General features: G+C 35.8%; 5 protein-coding genes across 9 annotated transcripts in view; 4 read left to right on the plus strand and 1 right to left on the minus strand.

Moving 5' to 3' along the window:
- Nucleotides 1-156: 156 nt before the first annotated feature.
- LOC142978759 (putative serine protease K12H4.7) lies at nucleotides 157-1,739 on the plus strand. The gene has a single exon (XM_076123356.1). It carries the CDS (start codon nucleotides 186-188, stop codon nucleotides 1,629-1,631), a length of 1,446 nt encoding a protein of 481 aa, XP_075979471.1. The 5' UTR covers nucleotides 157-185; the 3' UTR covers nucleotides 1,632-1,739.
- Nucleotides 1,740-2,145: 406 nt separating this feature from the next.
- Nucleotides 2,146-3,529, plus strand: LOC142982115 (putative serine protease K12H4.7). Its single transcript, XM_076128497.1, has 2 exons — nucleotides 2,146-3,045; nucleotides 3,506-3,529. The coding sequence occupies exons 1-2, from the start codon at nucleotides 2,146-2,148 to the stop codon at nucleotides 3,527-3,529; spliced, it is 924 nt and encodes a 307-aa protein (XP_075984612.1).
- A 423-nt stretch (nucleotides 3,530-3,952) lies between these two features.
- On the plus strand, nucleotides 3,953-5,516 carry LOC142978843 (putative serine protease K12H4.7). Its single transcript, XM_076123471.1, has one exon. It carries the CDS (start codon nucleotides 3,969-3,971, stop codon nucleotides 5,412-5,414), a length of 1,446 nt encoding a protein of 481 aa, XP_075979586.1. The 5' UTR covers nucleotides 3,953-3,968; the 3' UTR covers nucleotides 5,415-5,516.
- Nucleotides 5,517-5,901: 385 nt separating this feature from the next.
- Nucleotides 5,902-7,592, plus strand: LOC142976606 (putative serine protease K12H4.7). Its single transcript, XM_076120052.1, has one exon. The coding sequence runs from the start codon at nucleotides 5,920-5,922 to the stop codon at nucleotides 7,357-7,359; it is 1,440 nt and encodes a 479-aa protein (XP_075976167.1). The 5' UTR covers nucleotides 5,902-5,919; the 3' UTR covers nucleotides 7,360-7,592.
- A 109-nt stretch (nucleotides 7,593-7,701) lies between these two features.
- exp (expansion) overlaps nucleotides 7,702-23,440 on the minus strand; it is a 180,344-nt gene continuing 164,605 nt past the window's right edge. For 3 of the 5 annotated variants that reach the window (XM_076120023.1, XM_076120043.1, XM_076120015.1), the window contains 5 exons: nucleotides 22,633-22,831; nucleotides 15,577-15,842; nucleotides 12,763-12,853; nucleotides 10,309-10,548; nucleotides 7,702-9,596 (listed from right to left, as the gene is read on the minus strand). In XM_076120023.1, coding sequence (XP_075976138.1) covers nucleotides 9,481-9,596; nucleotides 10,309-10,548; nucleotides 12,763-12,853; nucleotides 15,577-15,842; nucleotides 22,633-22,831 — 912 coding nt within the window. In that variant the 3' untranslated portion in view covers nucleotides 7,702-9,480. Of the gene's footprint in view, nucleotides 9,597-10,142; nucleotides 10,549-12,762; nucleotides 12,854-15,576; nucleotides 15,843-22,632; nucleotides 22,832-23,440 lie in introns of all 5 variants that reach the window. The other 2 variants (XR_012959660.1, XM_076120030.1) reach the window with 2 other exon arrangements.

Raw genomic sequence — 23,440 nt, forward strand, 5'->3', positions numbered from 1 at the left:
CTTACTGTTATTGAATTGAATATACATAGGTCCATGGTTGAAATTCATTAAAGTTCCATTATGCCTCACTATACCCCACAATACCTATGTTTAAAATTACCATATTATTAATGCGTTAGAGATACAAAACTGACTGTCCCACAAATTACTATTTAATCGATCTCACACAGTGGGATAGTAACACCATGTATTTATTTCACATAACCGTTTTTATAACGACATGCATTTGTTTAACAAATGCCTTCGGAATCTATGGATTTTTAAATACCTATGGATTATTCTTAAAAGAATTGACGGACACACTTGATTTATTCGACGCAGCTTCGACTTCAACAAAATGGATCGAACAACCGCTGGATCACTTCGATGAAAACGAAAACCGAACTTGGTATATGCGGTACTTTGAAAGACTTGATTATTGGAAAGCTGAAGGCCCTATTTACTTGTTCATCAATGGCGAAGCACAAGCAAGTGACGCTCTGCTCCGAACTGGAATTTTATACGAATTGGCAAAGGAAACCAATGGAGCTATGTATGCATCAGAACACAGGTATTACGGAAAAAGCCAGCCCTTCGAAGAGATGAGTACGGAAAATTTTGCATATCTTAGTTCAAGACAAGCTCTCGCTGATGTAGCGAAATTACTACAGGAAATTAAGTCATTGCCTCAATATAAGGAATCCAAAGTAGTTGTGGTTGGAGGTTCTTATGCAGGAAACTTAGCAGCGTGGATGAAACTCCTATATCCTGACTTGATTGACGCAGCTATTGCTAGCAGTGCCCCAGTATTAGCAAAGAAAGATTTTTACGAATATTTAGAAAGTGTTAGTAACGATTTTGAACAACACGGAACTTCTGGATGTCATAAACGAATAGGAGAAGTGTTTAATAGATACGATGAGTTATTCAAAACGGATGCTGGTATCGAACAGCTCAAGAAAGAAGAACAAATATGCAACAGTACTGATATGAATAAACCAGAAAATAAACAGTTATTCTTCCTAGATAAAGCAGTACAGTTCATGTATGAGGCACAATATGGTAATGTTGAAAGCATCAAGAACTACTGCGACGGTATGAAAAATAATTCGCTTGTTTTCGCGTTTATAGATGATGAATACGACTTATGGAGCCAAAAGACTGATTGCTTTAACTATGATTTCGATCATATGATCGAGAATATGAGACAGGTTGATTGGGTGATGGCTTGGACTTATCAAACGTGTACCGAATTTGGTTATTTTATGAGTACTTCGTCCAAGAAACATCCTTTCACAGATAATGTTCCTGTAGATCTCTATAATACGCTATGTACTAAAACGTATGGTCCAAAATTTAATGAGAAAAGAGTTGAAGAAGGAATTAAACGTACTAATGATATGTATGGCGGTCTTACGCCTAATGTTACGCATGTAGTTTTCACGAATGGTGATCTAGACCCGTGGGCCAGGTTAGGAATTTTAGAAGATGTATCATATGACGCGCCTGCGAAAATGATACCTCGGTCATCTCACTGTAGAGATTTATTTTCTAACAAAGCTAAGGACCCGGAAGAATTGAAAGAAGCCAGAAAATATACAAAATACTTAATCAAGAAATGGATTGGGGCCGGTAAATATGAAAAGCCGTAAGAAAAAATTATTGAGCTGACTGAAAATTAATTGCCTAATGATAATGAATAGTTATCGTGTAACGTGTTAATAAAAATCTACGTCGAAATATTTTATTTCCTGAACCTACGCTTAATGTTTTTAATTTATTTAAGTTTGTATTAGATCCCGTGTAATATGTTACTTAACTTTTCTACCATAGCACCGGTTACATTGTTTCTTAGCAACCCCTTAATATCGTTCAGAAATAACCAATCTATAGATATTCTAAGAACCCTTTAACTGAAAGAAAAGTTCAATCGAAAATAGTAATTACTTATATATTTTGTAGTCATTCTACACCCGTACTTTTTAACTATAATTGAGTTATGCTTGATAACAAAATATAGATACTATAATTTTATGACTGAATATATAAGCCATTCTTAAATATTTGAAATATTCTTCAATGATAAAATGGTTCCACTGGTATATAATGTCTAAAAGTAGTCTACATTTTACATAAAATCATAACAAGGGCTCTCAACTTGAAGTAATGTACTTCATTAACGTTTTTAGTATTGCTTTAGCAACATGTGTCTATTCTACAAACGCATCTTTTGGTTTCGGGGGAACTTACGAATTCCTCTACGAGGATCAAAACGGACAATTTGATAACCGTAGTTTCGATAACGATATTGAAATAAAAAGCAAATGGATCCAACAACCTCTGGATCATTTCAGTTGTAATGATCAACGCACGTGGCAAATGAGGTATTTTGAAGCTCTCGATTTCTGGAAACCCGGAGGACCTGTTTACGTTTTTATTGGCGGTGAAGGTGAAGCAAACCCTATATTTCTCAGAACAGGAATGATATACGAATTAGCAAAAGAAACTAATGGTGCAATGTTTTTATCTGAACACAGGTACTATGGTAAAAGCAAGCCTTTTCCTAATTTAAATAAAGATACGTTAGAGTATCTTAGTTCGACTCAAGGTCTTGTAGATTTAGCTAAATTGATCACAGAGATAAAACGACTACCTCAGTTCAGAACATCTAAAGTCGTCGTGATTGGAGGCTCATATCCTGGAAACTTAGCAGCATGGATGAGACTTAAATTTCCGAATCTGGTTGACGCTGCCCTCGCCAGTAGCGCTCCGGTATTAGCAAAGAAAGACTTCCACGAATATATTGAAACTGTTCAAGACGTTTTCAAGAAATATGGAACACCTACGTGCTACAGTAAAATAAGAAGTAGCTTTGAAAGGTATCATCAATTATTACAAACAAATAATGGTATTATTCAATTGAAAAAAGAAAATAAGATTTGCCATAATACTGATATGACAAGACCAAAAACTCAACAAATGTTCTTTATGAGCAAATCTTCTCCTTTGATGCATGCGGTGCAATATGGCAGTCCCGAGTCCATCAAACAAATCTGTTTAAAAATAGTAAATAATACCGAAATTCAAATCAGTGGACGTCTTCTTTTGAAATATTCTGTTCAGAATAAAGAAAAAGGTTGTACTGACTATGAATTCGAAAGAGTTATGAATAGTTACGCGAATCATCCTGTAATTATGCCATGGTTTTATCAAACTTGTACTGAATTTGGATACTACCAATCAACATCGTCTTTAAGTCATCCTTTCACTAACATGGTACCGCCACAAATATATTATAACATGTGTACCTATTTATATGGGAGTACCTTTGATGAGGCAAGGATAGACTTTGGTATAAGGAAATCGAATGCCTTGTATGGGGGACTAAAACCTAATGTGACTAAAGTGATATTTGTGAATGGAGACATGGACCCGTGGCATAGATTGAGCGTGTTAGATCACCTTTCACAAGATGCCCCAGCTATTTTTGTAAGTGGTACTTCTCATTGTGTTGATTTGTATTCAGACCGCCCTTTTGATCAATACATAAACAATATTACGAAGACAGCTAAAACAAAAACGGTTTTACATTTTTCTGTTAATAATAATATGTACATAATTTCGTGATATTACGTACGTCCTCTTCATTATAGTAATGTAAATGTTTAATTAAAGAAAAATAAAAATCCAAGCTAGACGAAAAAGCTTGCGTAGTGGCAATATGGCTGTTAATCTAAAATTTGATAAAAGTTTAAACGAATTAGCTAGGTAGAATTTCAAATTCCCTATGTTATTATTTTTATACTTACTGTTATTGAATTGAATTTACATAGGTCACGAGGTTGACATTCATTAAAGTTTCATTTTGCCTCACTATACCCACGATACGTATGTTTAAAATTACCATATTATTAATGCGTTAGAGATACAAAACTGACTGTCCCACAAATTACTATTTAATCGATCTCACACAGTGGGATAGTAACACCATGTATTTATTTCACATAACCGTTTTTATAACGACATGCATTTGTTTAACAAATGCCTTCGGAATCTATGGATTTTTAAATACTTATGGATTATTCTTAAAAGAATTGACGGACGCACTTGATTTATTCGACGCAGCTTCGACTTTAACAAAATGGATCAAACAACCGCTGGATCACTTCGATGAAAACGAAAACCGAACTTGGGATATGCGGTACTTTGAAAGACTTGATTATTGGAAAGCGGAAGGCCCTATTTACTTGTTCATCAATGGCGAAGCACAAGCAAGTGACGCTTTGCTCCGAACTGGAATTTTATATGAATTAGCAAAGGAAACTAATGGAGCTATGTATGCATCAGAACACAGGTATTATGGAAAAAGCCAGCCCTTCAAAGAGATGAGTACGGAAAATTTTGCATATCTTAGTTCAAGACAAGCTCTCGCTGATGTAGCGAAATTACTACAGGAAATTAAGTCATTGCCTCAATATAAGGAATCCAAAGTAGTTGTGGTTGGAGGTTCTTATGCAGGAAACTTAGCAGCCTGGATGAAACTCCTATATCCTGACTTAATTGATGCAGCCATTGCTAGCAGTGCCCCAGTGTTAGCAAAAAAAGATTTCTATGAATATTTAGAAAGTGTCAGCGACGATTTTGAAAAACACGGATCTTCTGGATGTCATAAACGAATAGGAGAAGTGTTTAATAGATACGTTGAGTTATTCAAAACAGATGCTGGTATCAAACAGCTCAAGAAAGAAGAACGGATATGCAACAGTACTGATATGAATAAACCAGAAAATAAACAGTTATTCTTCCTAGATAAAGCAGTACAGTTCATGTATGAGGCACAATATGGTAATGTTGAAAGCATCAATAACTACTGCGACGGTATGAAAAATAATTCGCTTGTTTTCGCGTTTATAGATGACGAATACGACTTATGGAGCCAAAAGACTAATTGCTTTAACTATAATTTCGATCATATGATTGAGAATATGAGACAGGTTGATTGGGTGATGGCTTGGACTTATCAAACGTGTACCGAATTTGGTTATTTTATGAGTACTTCGTCCAAGAAACATCCTTTCACAGATAATGTTCCTGTAGATCTCTATCATACGCAATGTACTAAAACGTATGGTCCAAAATTTAATGAGAAAAGAGTTGAAGAAGGAATTAAACGTACTAATGATATGTATGGTGGTCTTACGCCTAATGTTACGCATGTAGTTTTCACGAATGGTGATCTAGACCCGTGGGCCAGGTTAGGAATTTTAGAAGATGTATCATATGACGCGCCTGCGAAAATGATACCTCGGTCATCTCACTGTAGAGATTTATTTTCTAACAAAGCTAATGACCCCGAAGAATTGAAAGAAGCTAGAAATTATACGAAATACTTAATCAAGAAATGGATTGGGGCCGATAAATATGAAAAGCCGTAAGAAAAATTTATTGAGCTCACTGAATATTAATTGCCTAATGATAATGAATAGTTATCGTGTAATGTGTTAATAAAAATCTACGTCGAAATATTTTATTTCCTGAACCTACGCTTAATGTTTTTAATTTATTTAAGTTTGTATTAGATCCCGTGTAATATGTTACTTAACTTTTCTACCATAGCACCGGTTACATTGTTTCTTAGCAACCCCTTAATATCGTTCAGAAATAACCAATCTATAGATATTCTAAGAACCCTTTAACTGAAAAAAAAGTTCAATCGAAAATAGTAATTATATATTTTGTTGTCATTCTACACCCGTACTTTTTAACTATAATTGAGTTATGCTTGATAACAAAATATAGATACTATAATTTTATGACTACGACGAATATATAAGCAAGAATTCTTAAATATTTGAAATTTTCTTTAATGATAAAATGGTTCCTCAAGTATATAAGTCTACATTTTACATAAAATCATAACAAGGGCTCTCAACTGAAGTCATGTTCTTCATTAACGTATTAAGTATTGCTTTAGCAACATGTGTTTATTCTACGAACGCATCTTTTGGTTTCGGGGGAACTTACGAATTCCTCTACGAGTATCAAAACGGACAATTTGATAACCGTAGTATCGATAACGATATTGAAATAAAAAGCAAATGGATCCAACAACCTCTGGATCATTTCAGTTGTAATGATCAACGCACGTGGCAAATGAGGTATTTTGAAGCTCTCGATTTTTGGAAACCCGGAGGACCTGTTTACGTGTTCATTGGGGGTGAAAGTGAAGCGGACCCTATATTTCTAAGAACAGGAATGATATACGAATTAGCAAAAGAAACTAATGGTGCAATGTATTTATCTGAACACAGGTACTATGGTAAAAGCAAGCCTTTTCCTAATTTAAATAAAGATACGTTAGAGTATCTTAGTTCGACTCAAGGTCTTGTAGATTTAGCTAAATTGATCACAGAGATAAAACGACTACCTCAGTTCAGAACATCTAAAGTCGTCGTGATTGGAGGCTCATATCCTGGAAACTTAGCAGCATGGATGAGACTTAAATTTCCGAATCTAGTTGACGCTGCCCTCGCCAGTAGCGCTCCGGTGTTAGCAAAGAAAGACTTCCACGAATATATTGAAACCGTTCAAGACGTCTTCAAGAAATATGGAACACCTACGTGCTACAGTAAAATAAGAAGTAGCTTTGAAAGGTATTATCAATTATTACAAACAAGTAATGGCATTATTCAATTGAAAAAAGAAAATAAGATTTGCCATAATACTGATATGACAAGACCAAAAAATCAACAAATGTTTTTTATGAGCAAATCTTCTCCATTGATGCATGCAGTGCAGTATGGCAGTCCCGAGTCCATCAAACAAACATGTTTAAAAATAGTAAATAATACCGAAATCCAAATCAGTGGACGTCTTCTTTTGAAATATTCTGTTCAGAATAAAGAAAAAGGTTGTATTGACTATGAATTCGAAAGAGTTATGAATAGTTACGCGAATCATCCTGTAATTATCCCATGGTTTTATCAAACTTGTACTGAATTTGGATACTACCAATCAACATCGTCTTTAAGTCACCCTTTCACTAACATGGTACCGCCACAAATCTATTATAATATGTGTACCTATTTATATGGGAGTACCTTTGATGAGGCAAGGATAGACTTTGGTATAAGGAAATCGAATGCCTTGTATGGGGGACTAAAACCTAATGTGACTAAAGTGATATTTGTGAATGGAGACATGGACCCGTGGCATAGATTGAGCGTGTTAGATCACCTTTCACAAGATGCCCCAGCTATTTTTGTAAGTGGTACTTCTCATTGTGTTGATTTGTATTCAGACCGCCCTTTTGATCCACAAGAAATGATAGAAGCGAGGCGGTTAATTAAGAAAACAATAAAGTATTGGATTGGTATCTGAAAAAACTGAAATGGATTTCCAAAAAATATAGTGCAAATATAACCATGTTCTTTCAAAAATACAGTTTATTTTTCATTTCTAAAGAAAAAGAGACGAAATGATACAAACAGCTTCCAAATTATGAATATACCTTCACTGTCCTATTTTCTTTTTTTTTTCTATAGATACACCACAAACAATCTCCTGTAATTGTAAAATGAGTTTGAAGTTAATATACCATAGTAATTTCACTATTTTTATTGCTTTTTTTTTTAATTCGTTGATTCGAACGTGACAGTATAATATTGGCACTGATCGTGCAATGGCAATGGTTCGCAATATAAAAATCAAATTAAAACAACCTTGTTATTAAAAATAATTGTATATTTTATTCATAAACGGTCTTCTTATGATAGGTTACTCAAAAACCAACACCCTATATTAAACAATACAAGAGGATGTTGATGTTTCATTACTTAAATTTGTAAACGTATCTATACATTGTGCTTGAGTACAAAAATATCTATCATAAGTCATCATAATTTAAAAATGCTCTGATTCATTGTGTAAGAAAACCTTTTTGCATATAACATCGATATGAGCATTATTGTTCTACTGAATATAAGCGGCCTGTAACGAGCTACAGATAATTACTGGATAGCATATTCAACAAAAAAGTCGTGACTTAATTTTGGAACTCATTTATTCTAGCCAACAAATTAGTCGCGACTTAGACGTTAAATTTCAGCTAGTCAATTCTTATTTGTAGTCGCGAGACAGGATTTTCCTTTGAATTTTTTGACGTACATATTATCAACTAACAGTATCGTTATAATTATCTACAATAATGCATAAGATACAATGGTAACCTGTGTAGCACCGAATATATGATACTACATCTCATTTTGAAAAGCATATAAAATAAGATCAAATAAAATGAGCTATGGTGTCACCCTAACATAGTTCTTTCAAGGACCTTATTTTAATAATATAAAATTATCGGATATATGTTACACTAGAATATTCTACGTATATAGTTATACACATATATTTCTTAAAATAATTGTGACAAAATTATATTTTGATTGTCAACATAGGTTCGTAATAATAATATTGAGTATTGAGAGATATTAGAAAATACATGAATACAAAAACTTAACACGAGAGAGAAGATAATATTTACAATAGAATAACGTACAAATTACGACTATTCGACTAATTACTATATAAAATCGAACAAATACTAACAATGTGTTGTCAAAAGGCAGTAAGGCCTTGCTACACACCTATTCAGTTCAGCAGTATTTATCGAACAACAAAACCGAATTGGTGATGTCGAGCGGCATATTTCCAGAACATTTATCTACAGATATTCGGTTTTGCTGCTCGGCTAGGCTGTTTAGGCCGAATATAAGTGTAGCAAATCTTACAAAATAAGCTGATGCATAATACGCAGTATGGGAAAATAAATACTGCCTATAAAAAACCCGAATAAAAATAATAAATTTCAAACAAGAAGAAACCCTGAAAACGATCATAAATAAAAACAACAAAATTAATTCGAAAATCCCTAATCGATTCATAATTTTCCCAACCCTGTTTTGACTAGGATTGACACTTAAAATAAAAAAATATATTTTAACTACAAGACATTTGTGATGTTGTTGAACACGCAAATCGTTAAATACGTTGGCAGTGATAGTTAACTTATTGCTTTAATTTAACACTATTTTTACAATAATCAGTTAAATACACTACAGCTAAAATATTGGTAAAGTTGATTACTAAGTTATTATCTAGTTGTATTGTTTAAATGTAAGATGATTATAAAACTTACACGTGTAGAATTCTTCATAATCCGCCATTTTCCATGTATTTGATGTTTTATCGATGTAAAACGCAATAATTGTTTAAATTCCATCTATTTTACAAATGTGAATATTTACAATAAAAAGATTACAATTTTCTAGATACTGTCACTTCCACATCATACCAGTAGTAGCAAATATGCAATATATTTTAATGTATCGGTCAAATAAATATTTGTCGAGTCGACAATGTGTGTGAGTTCCAGACATCGAGGTGACGGTATCTATGTTATAATATCTAAGTTTAGTTGCCAGGTGTCGTGTGATTCGCACTCTAGTCCCATTCTCCAATGAACATATGACGCGCGTGAGGTGCTGGTGGAGGGGGGAAGCCACGTCCAGGCATGGGCAGGCGACCGTACAGCGCGTATGGGTCATAGTGGTCTCCGTCTGCAAGCAATAGTATCATCTATGTTTTAGACTACTGAGTAGTCGTACCCCTCAATATAAACAAATTTAGTCTGCTTGCCGGGTAAGGCCTCCTATAAATTATTATCAGTACGGCCCTAAACTAACTTCAAGTCTATCAAACATATTTAGCTAGGTTAGTGGAGATGTTACACAGATACAGGAGTAAGCGAAGGTTAGGTAAAGATTGTTTAAATCTATGTTTAGTCACAAACATATTAAGGAAGGGTAGGGAAGGTAGACTTTTCCAGCAACTAATTTTATTTTTTCAAAAATTGTCCTAGTCTCATTTCTAGTCCTACGAGTCCTAAGTCTAAGGATGATAGCAAAGCTTGCATATGAATAGTTTGAATTTTGAAAAATCAAGAGCTGACAAGATTGTCAAGAAAGAAATAAAGAGCCGATGGTCGTGTCGAGACTGGTGATCATGGGAAATGAACTAAGAAACGTGAACAGTGAAGAATCGAAGCTACATGGCGAGTTGTGCTACCAAGCGAAGCTGTCGAATATAACAGAAAGTTTAAATACCAAGATTGGAGCGAAGAGTCCGCGGTGGCGGTGGAATTAAAGTGCGGGGTTAGTCTGTATATACACTAGCGCGGCTGCTGAATCACGAGTGGTCGCAGCCGTTTCTCCCTGTTCGGATAGAATTGAAACATGAGCTTCTCTTTTCTGGGGAGACGATCGTACGCACCGATTCCGCTCTCGTATGAGCGAGCGTGCCACAATGCCTGCGGTGGCATTGGGGCGTGGGCAAACGGTGGCATGTGCGGCGGGAACGGGCCGGGGTGCGCGTGGGCCACGCTGTAGCGCTTGCTGGGCACCGGCACCTCCTTCAGAGTGAGGCGCTCAGTCATCGCTGGTAGAACTTTAGCTCCGTTAGCCTTCACGAAGTTCGGGACGCGCGCTCGCAGACCGCAGTAGTAGGGATCATCTGAAAAACGAATGAGAGAATGTCAGAACATATTACATGCCAAACGACCACCAATAGGCGTGTTAGTACGTAGAAACGAGCCTTTATGTTACATGGTTTTAGTCCACCTATTCCGATGTTAGAAACTACGAACACACTCGCTAATAAAACGGAACGCGTGTACGTTCCGTCCCATGTTCCGCATCCTACGCCTGACTCGTTCCAAATACCGCCGATTCAAATATCAAGGATACGCCGAAATGCCAGTCGGCGGTTGCGACACACCGGGGCATTGTCTGCTCATAACCTCTGCACCGAGCTCTTCTTATGAATGGAAAACAAATACTGTCGAATTAAAACGTGCGAAAGCGATCCAAAAACGTCAAGTTCGATCACTTGTGGCTCGTGTGGTATGCGTCAAACGTGACCCGACATTGACAGTCGAGGATCCGTGAACGTATCTGCTTGTGTATCAGATAATGCGTGAAATTCATTTGCATAATATTTCCAAAATCAAACTTGTGTCTTTTTTGTTCAAGTTAAACATAGCAAAGTGTATTCACACGTAAACTGTGGTCATATTTCAAAAGAGACTTCGCCTCTTTGTCGGTTTGATATAAGTCTTAATATTTTAAATAGTATCTACTCCTTTTAAGCCGGTGCTTGTGGTGTTTGAGTAAGTGTCCCCTTGTAATCTGTGATGTATGGCCACGTTCATGATACACTACCTAGGTACTCGCTAGTCTTTTTGTATACAAAACTTTCTTAGAAACACAAAATTTCACTTTGCGGGCGCATTTTGTATAGTAAGTACATTGAGATTGTATTAAGATTCTGCTTAAGTGTTCTCTCGTCTTTATAAGTTATAAGTACACATATTGAGAATGTAATTTAGTGTCTTTGCTTAAGCTAAATACAATAAAACTTCATTGAACACGAATAGCTGCATATCAGGACTCGCAAAAGATGTGTCTCTAAAGATATGATTTTCGTTAAATTATTATATTCCTCAAAACTAAAAAAATACGATTAAAATAGTAAGTAAAGAATCTCAAAGCCAACATCAATCTGAAAAATAAGATTTACTGTAGCCAAAACCTTAACACCATACGTTATAAATATTGCTTTAAATCACTTGGCGCGTGGACATGGTTTTATAAATGATGATCTGACCAGAGCTGTTGATATAAAGGTTCACACTTGCAACGTCGTTGTATAAATTGCGCCTCGGAATCATAAATCCATTGCATTGTCAACTGCATCGTGTACTGAACGGACACTCGTGGACACTACGAAAGCACTATGATTGCTCGACTAATGTCGCACTGCTATATAATTCCTTTGTAATTCGACATTTTGAAATCTTATTAGATTTGAGCATACAATAGCGTTCTTGAAGTGCAGTAATGAATTGACAATAACATTAGTTGGACGTCAAGGTGATTTATGCACTTTCGAATTTGTAGCTGCAATTTATGTTGCGTTAGAAATTGTATTAGAATTTTACTGGAAATGGAGACCGTTTTAACAAATGGCCTGGGTATTTAGATTCTTTATAAGATATGGGTGCATTAAATTATATAATTTGACATCAGTGAATTAAATTAGAGTATGCCGCAAATAAAAGAGTGAAGTGTTTCCACTGTAACAGAATAACAAAGTAGCTGCACTATCGGTCTATTAGCCCATTACAGAGAAATTATGTGCAGCGTAATGACCAAACCCGGTGGGCCATCCGTATTCCGCTCTCAATGTAGGCGCCTCGAATTTTACCTTTTAAATACTGTTATTACCCATTCAGTAAGACAGAACATTGTGGTACAAGCAGAAGAATTTACATTGTTCAAGTAATTAATGCTGGATTTTTTCTCCAGAGTTTTTTATTTGATCCCCTTTGTTGATCACGAATGGGAGAGTTAATTGAAGTGAGGTAAGTTGTGAGAGAGAGGTTCGGACGTAATTAGGGGCTTGTAATTGAGAGGACAGATTTAGGGGCCGAATAAGAATTGAAGAGCTGAAAGAGAATGTTCTTTAGGTTACAATGGGTTACTGGCTAAACTGCTTAAACTGACTTTGTCCCTTCTTAAAATAGAAAAGTTAATGCGTTATTTATTTTTCTTTAAAGTTAATGAAAATAACAATAATAAATATAATGTTAGTTTTGTATGTGTTCGTCTGTCCATTTTTCATTTCTTTCTTTTTCGTTACTGACTTATTTCTCGAGTTATCACTTACCATATTTCTTGTTGTCTTTTCCTTTATCTGATTTGCCTCTCGGGAACTGTGTTGGCATGCGTCCATCGCCTTCGATGTCGTCATAGTCAGGCTGTGAAGTAAACATTGACACGGTTTAGATCAAATACAGAATAGTGATAATGCAGACAATTTATGTAGGCTACCGATTGCTATAGATAGTATACGCTAACTCATACATTTATAATAGATACACTTGGTACATAGTTTACATCGTACTTCAGTAACTTACCATACTCACCTAATCCGTAGCTGTAGATATCATATGCTACCATTTAACCGCGTGGTTGAGGTTTCGAGTAGACCGAGTAATCTACCCAAAACCCTTTTAGATAACAGATATGCGATTAGTTAATCTTTAGATAAATAAGTAAGTACAATATTTTGCATTGGGATCTTAACTTGGGTACTTATTTCGGCTAAGGGAGACATAGGTGTGATATTTAACATATATTTATCGATAATGATCAAGAAATGGAACTAAACTTAAACACATGAAAGAGCAAACAGCCGCTAGAAGAACACCCAGATCGCAATTACAATGTAATACGTCTACTAAACAACACAACTTGCGCCTAAGAACATGTAAGAGCAAGCAATTCGCGAATAAAACACGGCGCAAAAATCAGATGCAATAATATGAACGCGTGGGCGCCGTACAATCTTTTACCTTGTAACGAACCAAAGATGGCATCAAAAAACAACGAAACGTGATATATAAAACTCATAGGAACAGGATCTTATCAAATAAAGGTTATGGAAACCACCCCGGGCAAAATATATCACTTGATGCTATATATTTTCTTAATAAACACCTAGGAGAGACAAAAGTGAAGCTTAACGGACACACAAAGGACATTGTTCATTTGTATGGTGTCAGAAGCTGGACTAGGTAAACCAATAAAAGAGTAAAAGCCGACTCGGGTGGAGCTACTATCATTTATCTTTGGAGGCGATGAGATGTGAGATACGTCAGGGTTATCTGGCCCGCTGCGCCGACCATTGTCCACTGCGTTCGGTTGCGATAGTGCATGTCTACAATTATCTGACAAGAAGTCGGAACCGACAGGCGTTAATCGGATTGAACTTTCACCCGCCTTCAATGTTTATAAGTTATTCTTTACAATTGTTTTGATATAAGACACGTTTACGAAATGATAGATGAATGAATACGCATTGTGAAGAGAGAATGAGTGATCGTCGTCAATACGTGTTTATGACGGCTGACTTGTAATCCTCTATGTACAATGTTTGATGGATAACATATTAGTTTCTATATTTTCATAGAAGACAAACAAACGAATTCAAAAGAATGGAAATGTGAGGTAACTGTATAAAACATAAAGCATTATTAACATTGAAAAATGTTGATTGAAGATTATGACAAACATGTCAAGAATGTTAAACGAAAATATGCAGAAAAAATTAAGTAATTTGAAGAATAAACAACAATTATAGTTAAAAATATTATTGCGTAGGTTTGTCAAGTCCAAACACGGAAGGTTGTGGAATTATGCATCCATTATAGCTCTTGATTCGGCAAGTATTTATGTGGTACTTAATGAAAGAAGAGATTAAAAACTTAACGATAATTGGAATTCGAAAAGTCTGGGGGATTTTAGTATCAGATTAAAATCATCCTTATTTGTGCAGAAGATTATTTCCAGAATATTTTATTCCAAAATAATATAAGATGACATAAGACATACATGATCCTGATTTTGTCTTGATTGAAGCCTTGGCCATATTTCACAGGTGACTTATTTGCAGATTAGAGTCAAAATGATTTCCATAAGACGATATGGTCAGGTTTCAATTTGCATAAATTCGGGTTTTTATCTCCAAGTGGATTAGCCTGCTTTTATTTTTCTCTGAGATGTCCATTAGTACATTTTTATTATTTGCTTTCTGATTCTGATGTCAAGATTTAGTTGGGGAATAAATTGGTTTTTCTATTTACAGTCCAGCGTAATTATGCAGTACTGTTTCAAATAATTATTTCCAATTGCTACTTATGTGAACTATGATTACTGGGATACAGTCAACGACGGAAATGAAAAAATATTAGCAAAAGGAGCAAAGAAATTGAAAAAGGCCTAGGAGAAAATACCTGAATAATCAGGGTTAAAATATACAAAGATCACAGCGCAGCAACAGAGCGGAATGTTTAATAAAAGACGAGAAGTAATAAAAATTACATGTACATTACAGTAATAAAAATAGCTATGCCATCTCAAAGAGCTGCACTAACTTAACAATGAAAAAAATATTCGTAATGCAATTTTCACTTCGAAAATTACTTTGTCGACTCGCAACCGCATCTTACCTTTTATATCAAAATGGCGAGTACACAAGCTCATATTATTCAATTCAATCATGAAACTGTGGGGCCCGTAAATCATATCCTATTAAATGAATTCGTTGAAGGGCAAATCTTTTGATAAAATGTGCCGTTGAAAATTGAATTACACGTTGTCTCAGTGGCGATAGAATTTGCTGATTCATTTTGTCAATTTTTTCTTCCTCTAATCAATTAAGCTACGCAATGGTTTCTGCGTAGCGCATTAGACTGACAATAGAATGAAAATGTTGTGAAACATGATATGGTTTACACGTTCAAAGGGCTTTTGTTTATCATTGTTTCTAGATACCATTCAAATTATTTTGTTTGAACTAAGTTCTGCAGTCTACATTTTAGATACTTTGAATTATACGCAATGAATACTATAGCCCCGATCTTTCCACAAATATCAGTCAGTTTAGCAACAGAACGATCTATTTATCAAATTCACAAACCTTGGGAATATCAGCAGGGCCATATCCGTTTTCCCTGGGCGGTAGCTTCGGAGGCTTGTCACCTCTCCTCTGTCCCATCTGCATCATGAGCTGTTCTCTTGTAGCAGCCACCACTCCATGTCCATTGTTGTGACCGTAGCCTCCGGAACTACCGCTGGATCCCGAGCCATTGTTGTTAGAGCTGGCGATACTGTAGGGATCCTCGTCAGGAATGGGGATCCGAGGTCGGTTCTTAATGTCCATCGGCCGTTGAACTGGGGACAAAACTGTTCAAGATTATTTAAGTGTGGTGGTTTATGGAAATTTATTGGTCAGTGGATTCTTCGTAAATTAAAAAACTAGGTGTGAACAATAAACATGTCCTTATAGACATGACTGTCACGATGCCACGTCGTGGATATAGAATGTCAGAGTTCAATGCTTAGGTATTTTTTTTGTGTGGACAATTTTATTGAATAAGCAAATTTTAGCATCCACTCTCGGTAACTTATGTAAATTGCATATAACCTGAGTTTTAGTCATCGTCAAAAGGTCACGTCTTCGTCTCAGAGATTAATGAAACAATACGAGTTCTGTTAGGAGTTTGAAATATTGTATAATCGCAACTTTGTACATTATCCAACATTCTGAACACACAACAATTGGAAACATTTAGCGACTCTTGCGCAACTCACAACACGAATGTAAGTTCGTGATGTTCAGATCGGATGGCAATCACTCCTATTCACGACTTCGAACAACCTACGGTTATTAATGCGACGCTAAAGGTCTGGTGTCTTCATTGCACCTCAGTTCACTCATTACCCGTACCTTCGGCTCTAATCACAAAAATAAACGAAACGTCCACGATTAACCAACTTCACTATTATGCCACAAGGTTGAATGTATAATCTTCGGACAATAAATGTAAATTCATGCGAATATTGGCTCTTTTAGTTGGGAAATATTAAAGTGCCTATAAAATTTATTGCATGCGCGACGGAGTCATACAAAGAGGAACAGTGACAACTGCATTTATCATTGTGGAGCCGGATCGGCTTCGTCCTAAATGTTCGTTTACACTTCATGGACGTCAAGCCAAAGTGAGTGATCGAGCGGAAATGATATGAAATAACTCACTAAGTGAACGAATTAGGCAATTATTTTAAAATATTATTCCTAATTGCTGTTCCCTTTAATTACTATGATTACAGTATTTTAAATTTTATAAGCTGCTATTACGAAAATGCAACCAGGAATTATCAATTATATCAAATTGAAAGCTTTTAGTTCATATTAGGGCAATTTAAGTGAGGTAGTAAGTGTTATTTCGCGGTCGACTTGTGTGGACATGATAGAAATGTTGTTAAAATGATAAACCTTTGTTTCGCACATATTCTAAGTTCAAAAATACATGTGTCTGGAAATACCGTAGACGCCATGTCGCAACGGGATTAGAATCCAGATTAGTTCAGCCAATGATCTGAATGTTAAACGCTGTGGTACATACACCGACTGTTTTTAAATGCTGAGAAAATTACGTGTGTCTATTACAAAAAGAATTTTATATTCGGTTCGCTATTTGTGGTATGTGATGACGAGTCGAGAGTGTTGGAACAAAGGATTCGAATCAAATACACTACTAATCGATAAGGAACTTACTATTTTACTTCATGTATAATTTAAGCGCTGCTGTAATCTAATTTGAACGATGGTTACGAGAACTCAATTGTATTGCTAAGATGTTCCTCGACTAATCTGGAAATCTTCATCAGCCCAATTGGAAGAAAATCGATCAGTATTTTGCAAGAAGCAGAAATGCTGCAACATCGCTCCCATTCGGAATTAGGACTACTAAAATTTGTACAAGCAAATCACTTTCGATTGGCATGCTTCCTTTTGTCGTCAAATCAGTTTTGCATAACCCCAGTCACGACTTACGTCTGCTATAGCCTTTAATGATTCAATTGGCGCTCGTTACAAATTCAAAGTGAATTTAATGGGTTATGGGCAATCATTGCATATTGTGATCCAGTTTCGTGGTATGACGACCTTCGTTATGAAATTGGAATGTGTAATGTTAACAATCAAATCGTCCGATTTGATTGCACCAATGCATATATGGATAGGTCAAAGCTATTCCAAATCAAGAACGATGGAGATAGGTACAAACCTTTAAATCGATAATAATGATTGGTGTAAATTAATAATTGTTCGTGTTCATGACACGAAGTTTTGATGTTCTATCGGCAAAGTGGCCGGTCCCCACGTTTAAGTGTCACGACTTTCATACAGAAAACATTAGCTACGTTACTCAATAGATTTATTTCAGTTCCTTAACAGATAAACCGTGGCCAGACCGCGAAACCACTGCAGAAAATCTATGAACGCATCTTATCCGTGTTGGAAAATCACGGGAATCTCTCGGTGCGGTTTCTTTCCCATAGATCCAATATGATTTGCGCAAAACCAATATTAGACGTTGAATTGTTGTTAAGTTGCCAATATACATGGGGTTAGTTAGAAATTTACGTTATGGTTTGAGTGAAATGAGGTGCAATACATCGTAAGATCGATGTAAGATTGCATTGTTGCACAACAATAAGCGGCTACTGAGAAGTGAAGCTCTGCATAGCCGATGCGGTTGCGTGCTATGGGAACTAAATCAGATTTGAAAATTATCAATATAATACTCCGCTTCACACTTACTGCCCATTTTCAAGGACGTGCAAATCACTACAGGGTAATTTATATTTTCTACATACACCAGTGTGTACCTGCACGCCTCTATATCGTTCGAACTCTACGAAGTAATGTTCCGGAAGTCACTTAGTAGACAGTCAATTGTTGTACATTATTACTGGCTGGTCACCTTGTTCAAGAGAAAACCGGATTACTTTAGGATGGGCCCAATAATAATTACCACAACACTTCACTGTTGATGATCATCGTTTTAAGGCCGTCTGAGGTATGTAATCAATTTATTTTTGTACTGGACTTTCCGCACTAGTTACTTTTTTCTCTTCCACTTAATACTTTAATAAACTCAAGGTTAAGACAACTTTGGTTAAATGTTCGCGGTTGCGCGTGAGAATATACCTGTGCATTATAAAAATTTAATTTTGTATATTCGTAGGTTTAATGATAAAGTGTAGAGGTCGTCCCATTGTTCCATAATACCTGAGCTGCAGTATCGGAGGTCTAAGACAAGGTAACTGTAACATTGTCCGATCTTTCGGCGCCTCTAGACATCATACGCCAACATACGCCCATTCAATGGTAATTATTGTACAAGTTGATGATGCGTGACTGATGCTTGACAAAGGCCTTGTAACTGATGATATAGAAAGAGCTAAAACAAACATCATTACAGGTGTCATTATTCTCACCAATGTTCCCAGTAATGATGACGTCATCGATCAAGGAGCAACCATCACTGACATTAAAGCATTGTCGTACATCAGACACCCACGCGGGCGTGATTTTGGTAAACGTTCACAATGCAGTAATGTAATGGAGTATTTTTATGTTTTGAGATAAATAGACGGGGTTAACTCTTCACCGGACCCATGTGTCTCTGTCCGTGGTATCGGTGTTAGGCAATTTATTCGCTATGACACGTATTGTGCGTTATGTCGCTTTAATGCTGCTTTTGCAATTTTTCTGTTGATTTTGCTTGTTTTCTCCGCTATTGTTGCGGGCGGCGTGAAATCGTTTGCAGCCTCTGTCAACTTTAACGATGCAACACGGGACGTGGTCAGTTTGAGATTTAGATAATTTAGGACCATTGTAGAAATGGACGTTTATAAACCGGGCGCTTATAACAACGAAATCAAACGCAATGGCCATGAGCTGCGACTGGCTAAATTAAGGTCGTGTAGGTTTAAGTAATTTATTTGTTTTAATAAAGTATCGACTTGTGGGCGTTGCATTTCTCTCTAAGGTAATATTGAAATTGTTTTTCGACCGTAAGACCAGTTGTGTGAAGCGTGTAATTATATAAATATGCGGAACATTAAGCACGCATGTTTGTTAGACAATTAATTGAATTTGTGACCAATTTATAACTTGTATAGAAGTGCTCTGAAGTAATATGGCGTAGACGAAATCATTTCCTGCTTAGTTTTTGCTGGGTTAATGAAGAACTATTGATCGTTGTTAGATTTTTATTGGTGTGGTTGATCGTGTAGGTGTATGTATTTAAATCATATATAGATAGATAATGATGCAAATAAACTACTTGGCCTTGATCCTGTTATAACCAGTATAGATTAGGGAAAATACTGCTGAGATGATAAAAATCTAGCGATTTCAATTAATCATAAACCACTAACATTATTAAAATTGTTACATCGTCCGAAAATATAGCAATAAATTCTCAATTTTCCACAGGTATTCTTGGAAGATATACCCATATAACTCGTCTACCTTGACCATGCATTACTGAAGCCTAAATGAAAAAAAAATCACAAAAAATATGGACCCGTCGTTAATTTTTTGGCTCCGTGGCTAGCCTCAAGTTGACTCAAGTGATGATATCGCTATGTTTTTACCACGGAAGTATTCTTAATACGTAGTAGAATTGAAAAAATACGTTTCGTATAAATAATTCGAGCGAGCGGTTTCAACAAATAACATAATGTGCGGAGAATTGCAAGTTTTTCAACGTCTTTTGTTACAGTTTGTTTTGTGTGTACTCGGACGGTAATTAAATAATGCACGTCGTATTATAATGATTTATGATCCTGATTAAGTTTTTTTATACGGTTGTGTTTTAACTGTTTTATGCATTGTTGCAACTATAATGAAGAACGTTAGCCAATTAATTAATTAGCTTAATATCTGATTTGAAATATTGTAAGTGATTTAAGGACTGTCAGACATAATTGTAAAAAGCTTAGTAAAGTAGTTTTAGCAGTATAGTCCACTGCGAACTAAACGGATAACTATCTGGAATCATTTAAACTTAAATTGACCTTCTACTGTAATGGTTCGTGGGAAACTAAATCTATATTTTTTTATCAAAACTGCATCTTTTGTAGACAATTGCCCAACCTACTTATTACTCTTAAAATAAATTAGAAGAAAAAAAGAAAATAAACCAGCTTTTAAATATTTTGACAAGATTATGATAATTTTGTTCAATATATTAGAATCGAGAAGGTTAAAGGTGCTGTGACGTAATTCTAGAGGTGCGTACAACATTCGTTCTCACGCTTATGTCATCTAATCAGTTGATTATCCTATTCTCTTGCGACATAATCATTCAAAAGTCTATATTATTGATTTATTCACTATATTTCTCGATATTCAATTTTATTGCTTTAAAAACCCGACTACAACGATCAATAAAATTTTTCCACAAAATCCAACTCTTGGTAAAAAAATCTACAAAAGAATCTGACAAAGGTAATAAAAATAATATATCTATCTTATCTTTCTTCGCAGTCAAGAAGAGCAACGTCGTCCTCATTCAAGAACACTACATTAATGACATTAGCTACACGATTATATAAGATAAAATCTGCAATATGCAGGTATAGAAAGCGACAGTGAACAATGTTGGGCCAAGGTCGGCAGCTGACGTGACAACCGGATTCAGGCCCTTGTCATTACGAGTAGATAGTGGTAATGACAACAATGAAGCCTTATAATTCAAACTAGTTGAAGAATACGAAGATAAAAACGTCTTACATGTTGAACAGGAGAATACAACTGAAGCTATTGTGAAAGAAATGTATAGAGAATTATAATAGGCTCGTTCTAAATGTGACTTAATATAGTTTTGGTGAAAGGACTGTGTATTTTACACCTGTGCCTTTCCACTCGTGAAAAGTATATTATTTCGAAAATACTTCATGTTAAGTTACATAAGACACTTGAGGAAAGATTTACTTGAAATGACGTCACAAACAAGAAATTTTATAATAAAGCTTGCTGTAGAAATTGAATATTCGCAACAAAAACGTCGTAATGTAGTGTTAATTTGATCGTAATAAAGTTTGTTTGAACATCTCAAAAGGTTTTTCTTAGGGAAATAATTTACTTTTTGCCGTCATCGTCCATGTGATTCACCAAAGTGCATTTATTGCTAATCCTAAAACCTGCATCGTTTTTGTTTTATTTGCACCCGATATAAAACTTTTAGGAGGGCAAAAAACTGAGACAGCTGCACTTAAAAACGGTCCGTATTATATAGTATACTAGCCGACCCGCGCAACTTCGCTTGCGTCACATAAGAGAATCATAATTTTCCCCGTTTTTGTAACATTTTTCACTGGTACTCTGCTCCTATTGGTCGTAGCGTGATGATATATAGCCTATAACCTTCCTCGATAAATGGGCTATCTAACACTGAAAGAATTTTTCAAATCGGACCAGTAGTTCCCGAGATTAGCGCGTTCAAACAAACAAACAAACAAACAAACAAACAAACAAACAAACAAACAAACAAACAAACAAACAAACAAACTCTTCAGCTTTATAATATTAGTATAGATAGATGTATTTGAATAATACTCTGAGATTAACAGTTTGACTGAATATATTTTATCAAGGCTTATGTTCGCACCTATTGTAATACTAAATTTATTTCTAGTTTTAACAAGCGAAGTTGGTCAATTATTTCGGAAATAAATAACGATTTGCGCATTAACTCAAGGACAAATTAATTTGAACGTGCACTTCAGTATTTAAGTGCATCTGAGTAGTTGTTTAGACACTATTTATTATATTGAAGTAGCTAGTACACGTATTTCTATTGGCATGGCCACTGTAGTCGCAATACCGTACTTTTCATATTACCTCAATGTAGATTTATTTATTGTAAGTTTGATTTAATTTAACGGGCAACCAGCTTTTTGCAGTATTTGAAATGTACATATAGCCTGTAGCGCGACTTTACAGCCAGAACTTTCGAGTTTCGAGAGTTGGACACTAAAATGTACTACCAAAATAGTTCTTACGGAGCCCGGTAGAGATGCTAAACCGATTTTCGTGTAAAATTTTTCAATAGCCGGTTGTCGGTAGTCGATAGTAGTAGAGAATCGAGGTACAGAATGTTGTACATAAACTTACCTGGTGGAAGCTTGGATTTGAGCATATCCATAGCAACGACGTTGATGATGAGGACCCAGATGGGACAGTCGAGGAGGTCGTTGTCTGACTTGACAAAGGCGATGGCGCTGAGGCACTGAGTCTCCAACCTTCTGCGGTCAGGGTACGCACGTCGCAGCTCACGGTTCACGTTGGATTGGAACTTCTTCATGTCGAATAACTGGAAAAGAAAAAACTATTTAGAACCAGTGTCACAGTTATAGATAGTAGTAGTATAGTGAGATAAGCAATTCTAAAAGTAAAGTGACCGTAATTTTTTTAGACTACCCCTGCGCTAAATATTGCTCTTAAGTCGCGGGGACATTTTTCAACCAACACAAAGTACAATTAGACCCGAAACAACTATGTGTGGATCGCACAAATTATCGTCCCGTGTGGGAATCGAACCCACGACCTCTCGATGCACTAGTATTGGCGAGTGGCCACTTTAACCATAGCGCCACGGAGTCCATCGACGGGACGTAAACGTATGAAAACTCCAGTTAAAGTTTCGCTTGATAACCGATATTAATTCAAAAGTGATCATAAGAACCCGGCGCTTAATCAGACAAATCCTCGACTAATCGCTTTGTAATAGAAAATTGGCTGTAGATAACCAACAATGATTGAAAGATGATGACGAAGCTACTTATCCACAAATTCTAAAACCCATAAATCATGGTGTAACGAGTGTGAATCATCCTATTGATAACATAACAGATGGAGGCTCTAATAAACTTTTAGTAACGCGTACAAACAGACAGTAACAAATCTCTTTATCTTAATTAAT

Source organism: Anticarsia gemmatalis, chromosome 1 (genome assembly GCF_050436995.1).
Source record: "Anticarsia gemmatalis isolate Benzon Research Colony breed Stoneville strain chromosome 1, ilAntGemm2 primary, whole genome shotgun sequence".
Lineage (NCBI taxonomy): Eukaryota > Metazoa > Arthropoda > Insecta > Lepidoptera > Erebidae > Anticarsia > Anticarsia gemmatalis.

What these genes read in the sequence shown, in the direction of transcription:
- LOC142978759 (XM_076123356.1), top strand. Translation starts at nt 186, where the DNA reads ATGTATTTATTTCACATAACCGTTTTTATAACGACATGCATTTGTTTA.
- LOC142982115 (XM_076128497.1), top strand. Translation starts at nt 2,146, where the DNA reads ATGTACTTCATTAACGTTTTTAGTATTGCTTTAGCAACATGTGTCTAT. An exon ending in AACAAATCTGTTTAAAAATA is followed by an intron (nt 3,046 to 3,505) that starts GTAAATAATACC and finishes ATTTGTATTCAG; the next exon opens with ACCGCCCTTTTGATCAATAC.
- LOC142978843 (XM_076123471.1), top strand. Translation starts at nt 3,969, where the DNA reads ATGTATTTATTTCACATAACCGTTTTTATAACGACATGCATTTGTTTA.
- LOC142976606 (XM_076120052.1), top strand. Translation starts at nt 5,920, where the DNA reads ATGTTCTTCATTAACGTATTAAGTATTGCTTTAGCAACATGTGTTTAT.